At 42.6% G+C, this 17,093-nt stretch overlaps 1 protein-coding gene and 1 long non-coding RNA gene across 2 annotated transcripts; one reads left to right on the top strand and one right to left on the bottom strand.

The window, feature by feature from the left end:
- The first annotated feature begins 784 nt into the window (after window positions 1-784).
- Window positions 785-1,537, top strand: LOC130734223 (uncharacterized). Its single transcript, XR_009017836.1, has 3 exons — window positions 785-919; window positions 1,078-1,186; window positions 1,288-1,537. It is a non-coding gene; the product is annotated as an uncharacterized LOC130734223 (long non-coding RNA).
- Window positions 1,538-1,910: 373 nt separating this feature from the next.
- On the bottom strand, window positions 1,911-3,335 carry LOC130730689 (zeatin O-glucosyltransferase-like). Its single transcript, XM_057582761.1, has one exon. It carries the CDS (start codon window positions 3,333-3,335, stop codon window positions 1,911-1,913), a length of 1,425 nt encoding a protein of 474 aa, XP_057438744.1.
- Window positions 3,336-17,093: the final 13,758 nt, after the last annotated feature.

The raw sequence follows: 17,093 nt of genomic DNA, 5'->3' as shown, positions 1-17,093 counted from the left end.
TTTTGAGATAATTGGTTGTTTGACAATAACGCACAGATAAACATGCTTTTGTCATATTTGGTACGAACCAGTTCATGGAAGAGAAGTAGGATGTGAGAGCGAGGAATGAAGGCCACCGCGAGGAAAAGAAAAAAGTGCAGCAAAATTATGAAGAGTTTTAAAAGTGAAGAAGAACATTTTTTGTCTAAAAAATATCTACCCTACAATTCCACCCATTTTTAGAGGGGAGATAAAATTGTCTTAAAATGAGTTTTGACCCCTCCATTCTCCTCCCCTCCACTTTAATATAATAAACCAAATATAAAAACTTTAAAAATAACCCATCCCCTCCATTGATCTCCAACCAAACACTATGTAAGGGAGGCGTGAACAAAACATTTTGGCTTAAATATGTTTTTGACACCCCTAAAATAGTGAATTATTGTCTTTGGTCTCTTCATTCATTTTTGTGGCAGTTTAAGCTACCCCTAATACATTTTGAGGCGGTTTGAAAACCGTCACTAATGCACAAAAATGGAATAAGTAGAGTTGGGTAAGCGGGTCGAAATCCACGGGTCGCCCTGCAGTCTAGCGCTGGCAGCCTGCAAAATAGATGACCGCCTAACTACGGGCCTACGCTGGGCAGACCATAGAGGCGGAAAAAGAGATAAGATAGGTCAAAGTCCACGGGCCGGCCCGTGGATTAGCATGGACTATAGCCGAGCAAACATAGGACCGCTTAACTGCGGGCCTACGCAGGGCGGGCCAACCCTCGTAATCACACTAGGATAAAAGGGATCAAAATCATTAATTCACTATTTTAGGGGACTGAAAATATATCTAATCCAAACATTTTTGTTTTATTAGACGGTAGTAACTTTCCTTTCTCCGAAGTCTCGCCGCTTCTGTGGCTTGTGGAGATTATGATGGATGCGTGGTGGTAGGTTTGAATCTTTCACCTGTTTCACAATACGATTCTCATTGTTAGGAAAAAGCTGGTAGCAGTACCATAGCCTATGTTATTGTCATTGTTATATTCAAGTAGTACAAATATAGAATGGTTAATGAAGTTTTGAGTTTTGATGAAATGGGTTTCAGAGCTTGGAATCATCAGGGACTTTTGGAGGAACAAGTTGGAATTGGAAGAAGAAGCAACAGCTAAAAGTCCCTATTCCCTAACCAGAAACAATTCAAACTAAGAACAGAGGTGATTTATGACAATTTATTGTTTTATTTCATGAAGCTTAGTTTCTTTTAAGAAAAAAAGAAATATTCAATTGACTTTGGATGGTAAAATTGTTAATGCAGTGGCAATGCTACTGTAGCAAAGGTGAAAGTTTAAAGAATAAGAATTTATGAAGAAAGTACAAGAGGTAACTCACAGAAGAAGAGAGGCTGAGGTGAGGCCATATTTCTCACCTTGGTTTTTATGCTTTGAGCCTTTGTGTGGTGTATATGATTATATGACTGTGATACAATGTAAAAGATAAGTTCTCACTCAATCCTTGTCTCCTGCTTGCACTTGCTAATTAATAGATATAATGGTTACTTGGTCTGATATTAGATGTTAAATAGATTAGACATTAGTATGACAAAAGTTATTCCTGGAGCAAGCGAATAATTTCCTAGTTATTGCAATATTTTTTACTTAGAGTTAACTCTCTAAATGTATTTTACTTTAGACAGATATATATCTTACCCGGGACTCACTGGATCCATGGGCTACAGTTAAGCTCAGTTATTCTCATTAGAGAAGGATTGTTTTAAAATGTCTAGATAAGAAAACTTATGTTTGCAAAAACATGGCATACATACATATTCATTCCAGAAAGTTTACCAGATGATATATTGAAACAGAGATCTACATAATTTTCTGCCAAACCTATTTTACATATTCTGTGTATACTAGAAGCATGTGTGATTAAATAATACTATCTAGCTATATGAGCAATGAAAGATTCCATTTCCATACGAGAGACTCCACCTTCATCCATGGACCTATGGATGGCATTTTTAAGGTTCATTGCTCTCTCTCGCATCTCATCTCCTTCCTTTGTTTCCATCAACCTTCTCACTGCATTCTCAATAACTGAAGCGGTCACCAACTCATCTCTTTGAGCCCAGTCCTTCACTACCAAACCAACCTTTAGCACATGAGTTATCAAAACACTATTTCTTGGCTGGTCAAATTGCATAGGCCATGCTGCTATTGGCACCCCCATGGACATGCTCTCCATGCAGGAATTCCATCCACAGTGACTCATAAACCCTCCTGTTGAAGGGTGGTTTAGAATTTCCAATTGGGGCGCCCAGTCTCTGACAACTCGCCCCATGCCTTCAACTCTCGTTTCAAACCTATTTGGAAGATCATATTCTTTTACTTTATCTCCACCAAAGATGTATTTTTTATCAGCATCTCTCAGCACCCAGATAAATTTTTGCTTGCTTTGTTCCAATCCATTTGCTATCTGTTCAATTTGTTCCTCTGTGAAGGTTGTTGTTGACCCAAAAGATACATATATAACAGATTTTGGCTCTTGTCTATCAAGCCACTCCATGATAAAGTGCCTTGATTTCTTATTCTCAATAGTTAGAGGGTTGAAGGGCCCAAGTGCCCAATGCTTGCTGCTACCAGTGATGCTTTCCATAAACTCCATGTAAGGCCTTTCAATTTCTCTGGTTGTGTTGTATATGTTTCCATCGTTGAATTTCACGAACTCACTTTGTTCAATCATAATTTCTATCATTTGGTGGGTGAAGCATCCTTCCAGAGAAGGAACTTCTAGTATATGTCCGATTTCTAGTGGAGGTTTGCCCATCTCCTCCCAATAGTACAGGAAGAGGTTGAAGGCACAGGTGCAGTGAAATGTGTAATTCTCAACATTTGCTATGTTTTTAGCATCTTGTGCCACTGATGCCACGAGGGAGTCACGGATCACTATGACCCTTCTAGCCACAGATGAAAGGGATTGGAGAAGGGCTACCAAAGGCGCACGAAAATGTGAAGAGACTTCAAAGGAAGGATTCGTGTGAGATGGCATTTTGGTTTCAGTATTGGGGTTAGGAGGAGTAGAAGCAAATGAAGGAACTTTGAAATCATGGAAATGGATGTTTGAAATGGAGTTTGGGTCCCAACCTTGGACACGAAGTGTGGCTTGACGATTGTGAGTGGCTGTGCCAACAAAATGAACAGGTATGTTGTGTGACAAAATGAGGCGTGACAAGTTCAGGAGTGAATTGAGATGTCCTTGTTCAGGGAAAGGTACCATAACCACCACCACTTGGTGTTCATCAAAGCAGCAGCTGCTGCTGCTACTATGGATTTTTCCTGGCAAACTTTGGTGGCAAGAAGCCATTGTTGAGCATTAGGAATGGATTTGGTTACTTCTACTTGCTAGTAGTGTCTTGGATTTTTAATATTTGTAGAGTATGAATATCTTGGTTGTAAGTTGTAACGTAATAGATATTGAAAATGAAAATCTTGGTTTAACGTGTTAAATTAATGTTGAAAAATTATTGATTCAGACGTCCTACCTATATTATATCTTTCATTTTATATTTTTATACAAAAAAGTAGCCATTAGAAAAAAAGTAGCCGGTAGGCAGTGTAAGACCCAAGTTTTTTTAAGCTTAGGATCAGTGGAAGAGATTTCCCTTTACGATTAGGGTTGATGTATTGTGAAGGGAAACCTGAACTAGAGTTTACCAAATGAAATAAATTTATGAAGGAGAAAGTTCAGGAAAAGTCAAAGGATTACATCATGATCGATAAAAGTTATAGCACGATCGTTATACGCTTAAACCTAGGTCAGAAACCCTAGTATATAGCTGATTTTCACTTTTAGGCACGACGGAAGTTAATTCCAAAAATCTTCAGAGAAATGTTAGAACTTCTCTTTTTCCATATATCACAATCGTTTCGAGGCGAAACTCTAGGATCTACGAACGTCCGATTCCAATCATCGGAAGTTTGCCGAAACCGAATCCCTGGTATTTCAAAACCCTAGAATTTCTCGACAATGAAGACTTTATCTATTCAGAGCTTCAAATGGATATTCTACACGCGTACACCCATTTCTCTTGATGGTTTCAATCTTTCTTCAGAAGGAAGTTTTCCATTCCGACATTCGATGCAAAAAGCAACTTATCGGGTAAAATAGTTTTACACCGACTTTGCACCGACTTTGCATTAGTTGCCAAAAATACAAGGAGACATCTTCTTAGCTTAGGAATTCCTTTGCCAAAACCTATCTTAGAATTCATGGAGAATGATGCCGGAAAAATCAGATTCGCGAAACTTTCATTTTCCCGCGAATTACCATTTTCTATATATAGCAAGCAAGTGAGAAAAAAACACAAAACTCCTCCATTTTCCCTCTCAAGGCCGCGAGTTCATCAAGGAAGAAGGAGAAGAAGATTTTGTTCAATCCTTGCTTGATCGTTGTTTAATCAGTTGCTGCTTCAAGGTTTCGAGGTATAGTCGCTAATCCTTACCTCCGATCGCTTTTTCCATAGCTTTTCTGTAGAGTTTTCTGAGCTGATAGTTTATGGGTTTTTGCAAAACTATCCCGAATCTTTCATTTCTGATTCTAAACCTCTTCCTTATGCGCCCAAGATCACTTCTGCCGGGTTAGATTTTCCGTTATGTCGCCGGAATTCCGCCGGAATCAATTTGAGCCTAAAATACCCATTTTTGGAGTTTTTGAGGTAAAGCTTCAACCTTTAGGCTAAAAACTATCGCCTTAGCTTAGTGTTAGTAGGATTAGTTGTCATAAACGTCGTTGGTGACGTCCCTGCAAAATTTTATTTTTGGGATTTCAGTTTTGAAAATCCTAAGTTAAAAATCATGACCAAAATACCCCTGCGACAGTTTTTGATCCGATAATTTTTCCGAGTTCAGAATACCCTTAGTTACGGCTTATGAAAGCATAGGAACCAAGTTTGATCGAAGAAAAATCGAGCCCCACAATTACCAAAAGTGGCCAGCCCTATAGGGGAGGAGGAGGAAAATTTCCTTTTCCGAAAACTTGTCTTTCGCGCTAGATTATCGTACCTTAGAGTATAGATTACTTCGAGTAACCTTAGTAAGTATCGATAGCTTAGTTTTCGATAGATTCTGATAGTATTTCTGTGGTTTTGCTCTAAAGGTGATTTTGAGGAATTTCCAGCGGAGCAAGGCTTTGATTGTGAAGGAACTTTAGGAGATAACTCTGGAGAATCTACAGGTGAGGGCTACTCACTGAATCTTTAGTTAATACTTAGGGTCGATGCTTTCGACATTGATTTACTGTTTATGCACTTGTTTGTGTTTGATTGGAAAAATGTTTTCTGAGGCTTCGGCTGACAATGTAGATGATTCATCTACTGAATGTTTTTGAGATTGTCTTACATACTATGTGTTATGTGGGTAATCTAGGATGTGTGGTGCATGCTTTATATGCTAAGTGCTAAGTGTTTATGATGCGATTTATTGATATATGACATGTTGTTGATTGTGATGATTTAAATATGCTCTGTACTGGAATCTGAGATTCTGAATGGTGAGAATAGCGGGCAGGTCATGCCGATTTTATTTTGAGAGTTTGGAGAAAGTTTGATAGGACGAACGAGGTTCGGGCCTTAATTTTGTTTAGTGGATCGAGACCTCCTCTGGAAGCGACTTGGGATTGGGAGATCCTGCAAATGTATAAGACTTGCGATAAGACAAAAGGGAATCTATTTTATAAAGAAAATTCATAAGACCTTAAATAACCTCAAAATCTTTAAGTAATGATAACAACCTCGAAGGAAGGCATTGGAAGTCAAATCATAGTTTTGGAAAAGCGAGGAGTGTCGTCGGATCCAAGTGTTGAGGAGTTTGGTAAGTTCTGAGTATGTTGGTACTCCTTCGCTCGTTGAACAGTTTGATAGCCATCCAAGGGATGAGCCGAGAAGCTTCACTGAGGCGTGAGACCTTGTGAATGCGGGATACTCCACTGAGGCGTGAGACCTTGTGGAAAGCATGGAACTCCACTGAGGCGTGAGACCTTGTGAGAGCATGAAACTTCACTGAAGCGTGAGACTTCGTGAGAGCATTGGTGACCCGAAGAGTCATCGTGAGTGGTTGCACCCATGCATATACGCGATGAAGTGCCAAGCAGAGTACTTCGGTATAGCAGGAAGTAACGATCAGCCATGCAGAGTTGGATCGGTCCTGACTATACCTGGCACAACAGGAGGTAACGATCATCCATGTAGAGTTGTATCGTGCCTGTTGATGTTCGGCATAGCAAGCAGAAATGGTCAAACCATGTAGAGTTTGTACCGTCTTGACTATAGCCAAAGGTGATAAGCGACGCCCGAGCAGAAATGGTTAAACACGAGGCTAGTGTCACGACCGTCTCGAGGTGCCCAGCCTATAAGTGGCAATACCTTTGGTTTGTCCCGTCGCCAGGCAGAGTGACGTTGTTGTTTTGTTCCGTCGCCAAGCAGAGTGACGTTGTTGTTTTGTTCCGTCGCCAAGCAGAGTGACGTTGTTGTTTTGTCCCGTCGCCAAGCAGAGTGACGTTGTTGTTTTGTTCCGTCGCCAAACAGAGTGACGTTGTTGTTTTGTTCCGTCGCCAAGCAGAGTGACGTTGTTGTTTTGTTCCGTCGCCAAGCAGAGTGACGTTGTTGTTTTGTTCCGTCGCCAAGCAGAGTGACGTTGTCGGTTTGTTCCGTCGCCAAGCAGAGTGACGTTATTCGGGTTTTATGCTGATCTGACTACATGATGATGTTGGAGTAAGAGGCATCACGGGCCGAAATGGTCCCACCGTGGCTGGTGTTAGGACTGATCCGATGATGTCCATCCGTTCCGGATTGCATATTGGTTGACTGGGTTAACCTGCATATCATTTCATGCAACATGCATACTGACATAGTTGATGAGTGTGTTTGATACTTGTTAGTTCTACTTGATGCATGTTAACTGTGATTTACAGTCGTTATATTCTTTGTGGAAATATGCAACCCTAGGATGTTATCCCTAGTTATAAGCCTAAGTGGCTATTATCTTATTTATATTTATTGGTGCTATTATTTACATAATTCTTTGGAGTTGACCCTCGCGTCTTCTGTGTGTGCTTTGGCGAACAAACGCCCTTTGTCAGATGTCTTTGGCGGGCTGATTCATGATGGTTCATCCTTCGGGAGGAACTAGGGTCGAGATGCGGGAACTGGAGCGTATCGCGGTAGCGAGAGGAGGACGGATGGTGTACATAGACTAGGTCGTTCTGGATTCAGATTCGGGCGACGATCATGCTAGCATGTAGGTTTTAGTGCTGGTGTGAGCTCCTCGAGATGGGATTAGTGTAGGAGTAGAGTCTTAGCTCTGAACATCATTTGTTTTCCTTGGGGACAGGGTAGTTTCCCACCTATAGCTTTTTGTGTGGTTCTTTACGAGAATCACAGAGAGTTGGTTGGACTTAGGAGGTCTTGCTTCAGGCCGATGGGCCAGCTTATTCTCAGTTTTGAGGGATGGTGTTGCGGACACTTGACCTTTCTTGTGGATTGTACCTTTTGCCTTCGGGCGTTACACTTTTCTTTCCGTCACTGGAGGTTTACTCGTGACGAGGTTACTACTACAGCGGGGGCTGTTTATATATTGTATATTAGTTCTGATTATTGTTATTGTTGGGTTTTATTTAATTCAGTCTTGTCTTAGTTATTATCGAAAAAAAAAATATCTACGTTTTTCCGCATTAAGTTTATTTTGGTTACTAAAGTGACGCCACCGAAATCGGGGTGTTACATTGTGGTATCAGAGCACGGTCGAGTCTTTCGGGAGTTGTTGGGGAATAGGTCTTCTGTGCTAGGTTGTGTGACTCTGCAAAGAGTGAAAATTGATTGTCTGCAAGCGATTTTTCGCTTAAAAATTGATTGAAGTTATTGCTTAATCATATTGTATAGTTATACTAGATGCTATCTTATGATGAGTACTAACTGTTTGTTTGAGCTTTGACCTTATAGTTATTACGCCTATTAATACCTTATTTGACCGTAGCTCGTATTTTAGCTATAGAAGTACACGAGGTTTAAGATAACACGTTAAGCCTAGAAAGTAGTCTTGTACCGATGCGTTTAACCAGAAGCTTGAAGCTAAAGAATGAATCTTAGAGAGATTTCGTATGGATAGTATACGTATGATGTCGAGAGTGTGTAGTTCCGTAGCGACATTATTGAGGATTTAATATCAAGATATTTGTGACTATTGGATGATAGGAACTCATTGACTGATCCAGTAGGTTTTTCTAGATTTCCACCTTCGATGTATTAGGCCTGATCAACTTAATATTGAGGGGGTGATATTCGGAATCACAGCTGGCTATGGACTTTGATAGAAGGATTGGTAAGATTAACTTGATTGGATCGAGGATTAGTCGAGTTGGGAGGAAAAAGTTCGCATTTAGTATAAGTTCTCTTGCGAAGGAGATATAGTTTGAAGAAATGGATATTCATTTAGGAAGCATTGAAGAATTAACGGACATTAGAGGTCCAAACTTGGTGAAGGTTCAGGTTTTAAGTCTATGAATTGTTGTCTTAAGTTTCTAGGACTCGAAGTTGGTTAGGATTTGATAGAGGGATTAAGAAGTTAATTGACGAGATGGTGATCAAGTTACAGAAAAGGGAAGGTTAGTATTAAGATGAACACTTGAGGTTGTCATATTTGGACAAGTTGCTTAAAGTCTAAGAGTGAATGAAACTTGTTATGGATTTCGGTGATACAAGCTAGAGATTAGCGAGTGAATTTTGCTAAGTGGAATGAGAATCTTAGGGTAAAGATTGACTTCAGAAGCTGGAGATCATAATCGAGTAAGAGTTTTAGTGGTGTTATCATTGATGATTGTAGTTAAACCTCGGCAAGTTGAAAGATGATATGTCTGTTGAGACGCCGTTGGTCAACATTAGGACTAGAAGAGGGGAACAATCGAAGGAAAAGCAGAGTGCTTTAGTAAGAGTTATTTGGAACAAAGACACAGACGATGCCATATGGGAGTTAGAGGAAAAGATCAAGAACAATAGTCAGAGCTTTTACGGAACCCTAAGTTTCGAGGACGAAACTTTCTTTTTGGAGGGTAGTAATGTAAGATCCAAGTTTTTTTAAGCTTAGGATCAGTGGAAGAGATTTCCCTTTACGATTAGGGTTGATGTATTGTGAAGGGAAACCTGAACTAGAGTTTACCAAATGAAATAAATTTATGAAGGAGAAAGTTCAGGAAAAGTCAAAGGATTACATCATGATCGATAAAAGTTATAGCACGATCGTTATACGCTTAAACCTAGGTCAGAAACCCTAGTATATAGCTGATTTTCACTTTTAGGCACGACGGAAGTTAATTCCAAAAATCTTCAGAGAAATGTTAGAACTTCTCTTTTTCCATATATCACAATCGTTTCGAGGCGAAACTCTAGGATCTACGAACGTCCGATTCCAATCATCGGAAGTTTGCCGAAACCGAATCCCTGGTATTTCAAAACCCTAGAATTTCTCGACAATGAAGACTTTATCTATTCAGAGCTTCAAATGGATATTCTACACGCGTACACCCATTTCTCTTGATGGTTTCAATCTTTCTTCAGAAGGAAGTTTTCCATTCCGACATTCGATGCAAAAAGCAACTTATCGGGTAAAATAGTTTTACACCGACTTTGCACCGACTTTGCATTAGTTGCCAAAAATACAAGGAGACATCTTCTTAGCTTAGGAATTCCTTTGCCAAAACCTATCTTAGAATTCATGGAGAATGATGCCGGAAAAATCAGATTCGCGAAACTTTCATTTTCCCGCGAATTACCATTTTCTATATATAGCAAGCAAGTGAGAAAAAAACACAAAACTCCTCCATTTTCCCTCTCAAGGCCGCGAGTTCATCAAGGAAGAAGGAGAAGAAGATTTTGTTCAATCCTTGCTTGATCGTTGTTTAATCAGTTGCTGCTTCAAGGTTTCGAGGTATAGTCGCTAATCCTTACCTCCGATCGCTTTTTCCATAGCTTTTCTGTAGAGTTTTCTGAGCTGATAGTTTATGGGTTTTTGCAAAACTATCCCGAATCTTTCATTTCTGATTCTAAACCTCTTCCTTATGCGCCCAAGATCACTTCTGCCGGGTTAGATTTTCCGTTATGTCGCCGGAATTCCGCCGGAATCAATTTGAGCCTAAAATACCCATTTTTGGAGTTTTTGAGGTAAAGCTTCAACCTTTAGGCTAAAAACTATCGCCTTAGCTTAGTGTTAGTAGGATTAGTTGTCATAAACGTCGTTGGTGACGTCCCTGCAAAATTTTATTTTTGGGATTTCAGTTTTGAAAATCCTAAGTTAAAAATCATGACCAAAATACCCCTGCGACAGTTTTTGATCCGATAATTTTTCCGAGTTCAGAATACCCTTAGTTACGGCTTATGAAAGCATAGGAACCAAGTTTGATCGAAGAAAAATCGAGCCCCACAATTACCAAAAGTGGCCAAGCCCTATAGGGGAGGAGGAGGAAAATTTCCTTTTCCGAAAACTTGTCTTTCGCGCTAGATTATCGTACCTTAGAGTATAGATTACTTCGAGTAACCTTAGTAAGTATCGATAGCTTAGTTTTCGATAGATTCTGATAGTATTTCTGTGGTTTTGCTCTAAAGGTGATTTTGAGGAATTTCCAGCGGAGCAAGGCTTTGATTGTGAAGGAACTTTAGGAGATAACTCTGGAGAATCTACAGGTGAGGGCTACTCACTGAATCTTTAGTTAATACTTAGGGTCGATGCTTTCGACATTGATTTACTGTTTATGCACTTGTTTGTGTTTGATTGGAAAAATGTTTTCTGAGGCTTCGGCTGACAATGTAGATGATTCATCTACTGAATGTTTTTGAGATTGTCTTACATACTATGTGTTATGTGGGTAATCTAGGATGTGTGGTGCATGCTTTATATGCTAAGTGCTAAGTGTTTATGATGCGATTTATTGATATATGACATGTTGTTGATTGTGATGATTTAAATATGCTCTGTACTGGAATCTGAGATTCTGAATGGTGAGAATAGCGGGCAGGTCATGCCGATTTTATTTTGAGAGTTTGGAGAAAGTTTGATAGGACGAACGAGGTTCGGGCCTTAATTTTGTTTAGTGGATCGAGACCTCCTCTGGAAGCGACTTGGGATTGGGAGATCCTGCAAATGTATAAGACTTGCGATAAGACAAAAGGGAATCTATTTTATAAAGAAAATTCATAAGACCTTAAATAACCTCAAAATCTTTAAGTAATGATAACAACCTCGAAGGAAGGCATTGGAAGTCAAATCATAGTTTTGGAAAAGCGAGGAGTGTCGTCGGATCCAAGTGTTGAGGAGTTTGGTAAGTTCTGAGTATGTTGGTACTCCTTCGCTCGTTGAACAGTTTGATAGCCATCCAAGGGATGAGCCGAGAAGCTTCACTGAGGCGTGAGACCTTGTGAATGCGGGATACTCCACTGAGGCGTGAGACCTTGTGGAAAGCATGGAACTCCACTGAGGCGTGAGACCTTGTGAGAGCATGAAACTTCACTGAAGCGTGAGACTTCATGAGAGCATTGGTGACCCGAAGAGTCATCATGAGTGGTTGCACCCATGCATATACGCGATGAAGTGCCAAGCAGAGTACTTCGGTATAGCAGGAAGTAACGATCAGCCATGCAGAGTTGGATCGGTCCTGACTATACCTGGCACAACAGGAGGTAACGATCATCCATGTAGAGTTGTATCGTGCCTGTTGATGTTCGGCATAGCAAGCAGAAATGGTCAAACCATGTAGAGTTTGTACCGTCTTGACTATAGCCAAAGGTGATAAGCGACGCCCGAGCAGAAATGGTTAAACACGAGGCTAGTGTCACGACCGTCTCGAGGTGCCCAGCCTATAAGTGGCAATACCTTTGGTTTGTCCCGTCGCCAAGCAGAGTGACGTTGTTGTTTTGTTCCGTCGCCAAGCAGAGTGACGTTGTTGTTTTGTTCCGTCGCCAAGCAGAGTGACGTTGTTGTTTTGTCCCGTCGCCAAGCAGAGTGACGTTGTTGTTTTGTTCCGTCGCCAAGCAGAGTGACGTTGTTGTTTTGTTCCGTCGCCAAGCAGAGTGACATTGTTGTTTTGTTCCGTCGCCAAGCAGAGTGACGTTGTCGGTTTGTTCCGTCGCCAAGCAGAGTGACGTTATTCGGGTTTTATGCTGATCTGACTACATGATGATGTTGGAGTAAGAGGCATCACGGGCCGAAATGGTCCCACCGTGGCTGGTGTTAGGACTGATCCGATGATGTCCATCCGTTCCGGATTGCATATTGGTTGACTGGGTTAACCTGCATATCATTTCATGCAACATGCATACTGACATAGTTGATGAGTGTGTTTGATACTTGTTAGTTCTACTTGATGCATGTTAACTGTGATTTACAGTCGTTATATTCTTTGTGGAAATATGCAACCCTAGGATGTTATCCCTAGTTATAAGCCTAAGTGGCTATTATCTTATTTATATTTATTGGTGCTATTATTTACATAATTCTTTGGAGTTGACCCTCGCGTCTTCTGTGTGTGCTTTGGCGAACAAACGCCCTTTGTCAGATGTCTTTGGCGGGCTGATTCATGATGGTTCATCCTTCGGGAGGAACTAGGGTCGAGATGCGGGAACTGGAGCGTATCGCGGTAGCGAGAGGAGGACGGATGGTGTACATAGACTAGGTCGTTCTGGATTCAGATTCGGGCGACGATCATGCTAGCATGTAGGTTTTAGTGCTGGTGTGAGCTCCTTGAGATGGGATTAGTGTAGGAGTAGAGTCTTTGCTCTGAACATCATTTGTTTTCCTTGGGGACAGGGTAGTTTCCCACCTATAGCTTTTTGTGTGGTTCTTTACGAGAATCACAGAGAGTTGGTTGGACTTAGGAGGTCTTGCTTCAGGCCGATGGGCCAGCTTATTCTCAGTTTTGAGGGATGGTGTTGCGGACACTTGACCTTTCTTGTGGATTGTACCTTTTGCCTTCGGGCGTTACACTTTTCTTTCCGTCACTGGAGGTTTACTCGTGACGAGGTTACTACTACAGCGGGGGCTGTTTATATATTGTATATTAGTTCTGATTATTGTTATTGTTGGGTTTTATTTAATTCAGTCTTGTCTTAGTTATTATCGAAAAAAAAAATATCTACGTTTTTCCGCATTAAGTTTATTTTGGTTACTAAAGTGACGCCACCGAAATCGGGGTGTTACAGGCAGCTTTCTTCAAGTCACGAACATCTATATCATGATGAAGTTAGCTAGTTCTTCCAACATAGTTTTCTCCATTCACAATATTCAAACTTGAGACATTGGTTACGAAAAATGGGTATGAACCACTTGAACTAATCACATGTTAGCAATGTACTTTAGGAAAAGAAACTTCGTGCAGTGGACTGGGCGAGCCCCTAGAGGGGCAACGCCCAGGGTTCACACCGCCCGGTGGCGCCCCAAGCCAGTAGGGTTGGGCCTCGTTCAGCCAGGCCCACACGGCCCATTAAGGACCCTAGCATATGGGGGCCCAACACTACCTCTATAAATAGGTAGTAGATACCAATTGTAAGGGACTTTTGCTCATTTTATGAATACACACATGAAATTCAGTTATTCTCTCTCTCTAGGGATTACACCCTTTCTCAATGTTCTTATCCGGAACATTTAGGTGATCTTTTAGGCGGGGAAGCTATTGCAACTAGTTCATTTGCGCCATGTCGGCGACCTACACGCTTTATACATTCTTTGTTGATCCCGCCAAGTAGCGTGGCTAGGTGATCTTCTAGGCGGGGAAGCTATTGCAACTAGATGCTTGGGAATAGTTCCTGCGCGTTGGTCGAAACCGCCAGCCGAGGAACGCCGTACCAAGTGGAAAGTGGCAACGGGCGACCTGCTAGGGGGATCACAAGAGGACAGAGATTGACGGTCACATTTTGGAGACACACTTCGCTCTCCTGCTTCGAGCTTGTGGACTTGCGGACCAAGGGCGCTCGCCCTTCATCTTTTCACGCCATGTTGGCGACTTGGATTTTTGCATACACGATGGATAAGCATTAGGCAGTTATGTTATAGTTTTCTTAAAGACACACTTAGCTCTCATGCTTCGAGCTCGGTGTCTTGTGGACTGGGCGAGCCCCTAGAGGGGCAACGCCCAGGGTTCACACCGCCCGGTGGCGCCCCAAGCCAGTAGGGTTGGGCCTCGTTCAGCCAGGCCCACACGGCCCATTAAGGACCCTAGCATATGGGGGCCCAACACTACCTCTATAAATAGGTAGTAGATACCAATTGTAAGGGACTTTTGCTCATTTTATGAATACACACATGAAATTCAGTTATTCTCTCTCTCTAGGGATTACACCCTTTCTCAATGTTCTTATCCGGAACATTTGACCTGCTAGGGGGATCACAAGGGGACAGAGATGGACGGTCACATTTTGGAGACACACTTCGCTCTCCTGCTTCGAGCTTGTGGACTTGCGGACCAAGGGCGCTCGCCCTTCATCTTTTCACGCCATGTTGGCGACTTGGATTTTTGCATACACGATGGATAAGCATTAGGCAGTTATGTTATAGTTTTCTTAAAGACACACTTAGCTCTAATGCTTCGAGCTCGGTGTCTTGTGGACTTGTGGACTGGGCGAGCCCCTAGAGGGGCAACGCCCAGGGTTCACACCGCCCGGTGGCGCCCCAAGCCAGTAGGGTTGGGCCTCGTTCAGCCAGGCCCACACGGCCCATTAAGGACCCTAGCATATGGGGGCCCAACACTACCTCTATAAATAGGTAGTAGATACCAATTGTAAGGGACTTTTGCTCATTTTATGAATACACACATGAAATTCAGTTATTCTCTCTCTCTAGGGATTACACCCTTTCTCAATGTTCTTATCCGGAACATTTGGCGCCGTCTGTGGGGAGCGATAAACTTTTGATTCCCGGATCACGTGGATTGATTGCACAACTGATTTTGCTTGAGATTTTCGTTGATTTTCGTGGATTTCGCGGGACGGATTTTGATTACGGAAATGGATCTTGGATGATCTTTTTGGGCTTTGGATTGGAAAAGGAATACAATGCACCTTGACCTTCAAGAATCCATGTCACTACAGTTCTCTCGGTAGCATCTTCTTCCACAAGGTTCGCCAACAATGGCGGCGGAAGTTCGGAAATAGAAGCATCGAAGACAAGCCACGCATTCTGAGGCGGAACCGCCTGTGCTACTGGGAGGAGGGGATTCGCGATTTAGAGTGGAAGGATCTGTTGATTATTGTGGCATCACAGGTGGAGCGTGGTGGAAGCTTGATCGCTGTTGTCAATCGACGGAGTGGGAGCGAATTCGAGACTAAGAAAGGAATCGATGAAACTCAGTGGCTATAGTGGACGGGAGAATGACGGATCAAGAAAGCTGATCAGGTTTCGAAAAGGGAAAAAAAAAAAAACAGCGATAAAAGGAGAAGTTTCAGATCGAGAACAACAAAGAGACTGATGAGGAGTAGATCAGTGGCAATGCGGAGGGGAAAGAACAAGGTGCGTTCACGAGAGAATGACAGATCGAGATTCAGCGTGAAGGCGCATCCAGCGATGGCAGATCGAAGCAACACGGTTCAGACCGACAATGAAGAACGTCAACAGAGGTGAAGCTTCAGATCGAGGAAGCATGTAGGCAAGGGAGAGCAGATCGGTAATGACGAAGAAAAGAACAAAGGCGAGGAATCTGTCCAGAGCACAATACATGAGGAGCAGAGCCAATCCCGAGACGTTGGAATTCTGGCGGGCACGCTTTTGCTTTGGCGGGCACGTTTTGAAGGTAGGCGGCGAGCTAGTGTTGTTGGCGATGGAGTTCGACGGCGAGAGAATGTCGTTGGCGTTGGAATCTAGCAAGCACGTTTTACTCCGGCGGCGGAATTCTGGTGGGCACGTTTTGTTTTGGCCATGGAAGTTTGGCGAGTAAAGCGTTGCTATGGTTAAGATCGCTGGCCAACAAATTTTCCAATTCCTTCAAACTTTTCCTCCATCTTTCATTTGATTCCCTTCTCAGTTGTTGTATTTCCTAATTTTCTTATTTTGAAGTTGATATTAGAAGTTATATTGTCTTCACTGGTTTTGATTCAGACAGAGAGGAGCAAATCGGATCAAAGAGAAGGAGTGGGTGAATTGAGGCACACCATTAAAGTTTTGTGAAACTTGGAAGACTCTTCCATAAGCGGTTTGTTATTGGGTGGGACAAGCTCCTGATGGCGCGATTTAGTTACAAAGTGAAACAAGTTTCACGATGAACTAAATTAGCCCCGGAAAAGCCCACGTAACAACCGGATTCATTGGCGATGTGTGGGGTACAAATTGCCCATTCTACTGAGCACCGCTTTGGTAATCTAACTGGCCATTGGAACCCAAAGCACTTTGAGTCCCGAAATGGGACGATCACACCAAGGGTGGCGACCTACCGCTAGGGTGGTGACCTCATGCCAAAGGGTGGCGACCAAACGCTATGGGTGGCGACCTGTAAGACTCAGTTTTTAGACACACAAAAGTCGCCAAAAGGGTGGCGACCTCACGCTAAGGGTGGCGACCTACCGCAAGAGGGTCGCGACCTACCGCAAGAGGATGGCGACCTACCGCTAAAGGGTCGCGACCTACCGCCAAAAATGAGGGTAGCGACCTACCGCAAAATGGTGGCGACCTACCGCAAGAGGGTCGCGACCTACCGCAAGAGGGTCGCGACCTACCGCCAAAAATGAGGGTAGCGACCTACCGCAAAATGGTGGCGGCCTTACGCTGAGAGTGGCGAGCAAGTCAAACTAATTTCTTATAAGGCACAAAATTCTTTGACAAAATTGGTTTTAACTTAGATTTATAAGAGCACATCTTTGGTGGTTGATTTTTCTTTGATGATTAGGAAACAGGCTAAAGCAAGATGGTGATGGCGATGCGGCAAGTGAGGACACTCCTACTCCTCATGACTTGGACACAGAGTCTGGTGGACTTGTAGACTATGGCGAGTGAAGGAGCATGCGTGCTGGGCGGATCTTCTCCTAGGGACGATGCGGCGGCGACTTCAGCTTGAAGACACATTGTGCTCTCATGCTTCGAGCTCGGTGTCTTGTGGACT

This window comes from Lotus japonicus, chromosome 1 (genome assembly GCF_012489685.1).
Source record: "Lotus japonicus ecotype B-129 chromosome 1, LjGifu_v1.2".
Lineage (NCBI taxonomy): Eukaryota > Viridiplantae > Streptophyta > Magnoliopsida > Fabales > Fabaceae > Lotus > Lotus japonicus.
Note: the sequence above shows the minus strand (reverse complement) of the source record. Positions and strands in the feature narration are given on the sequence as shown.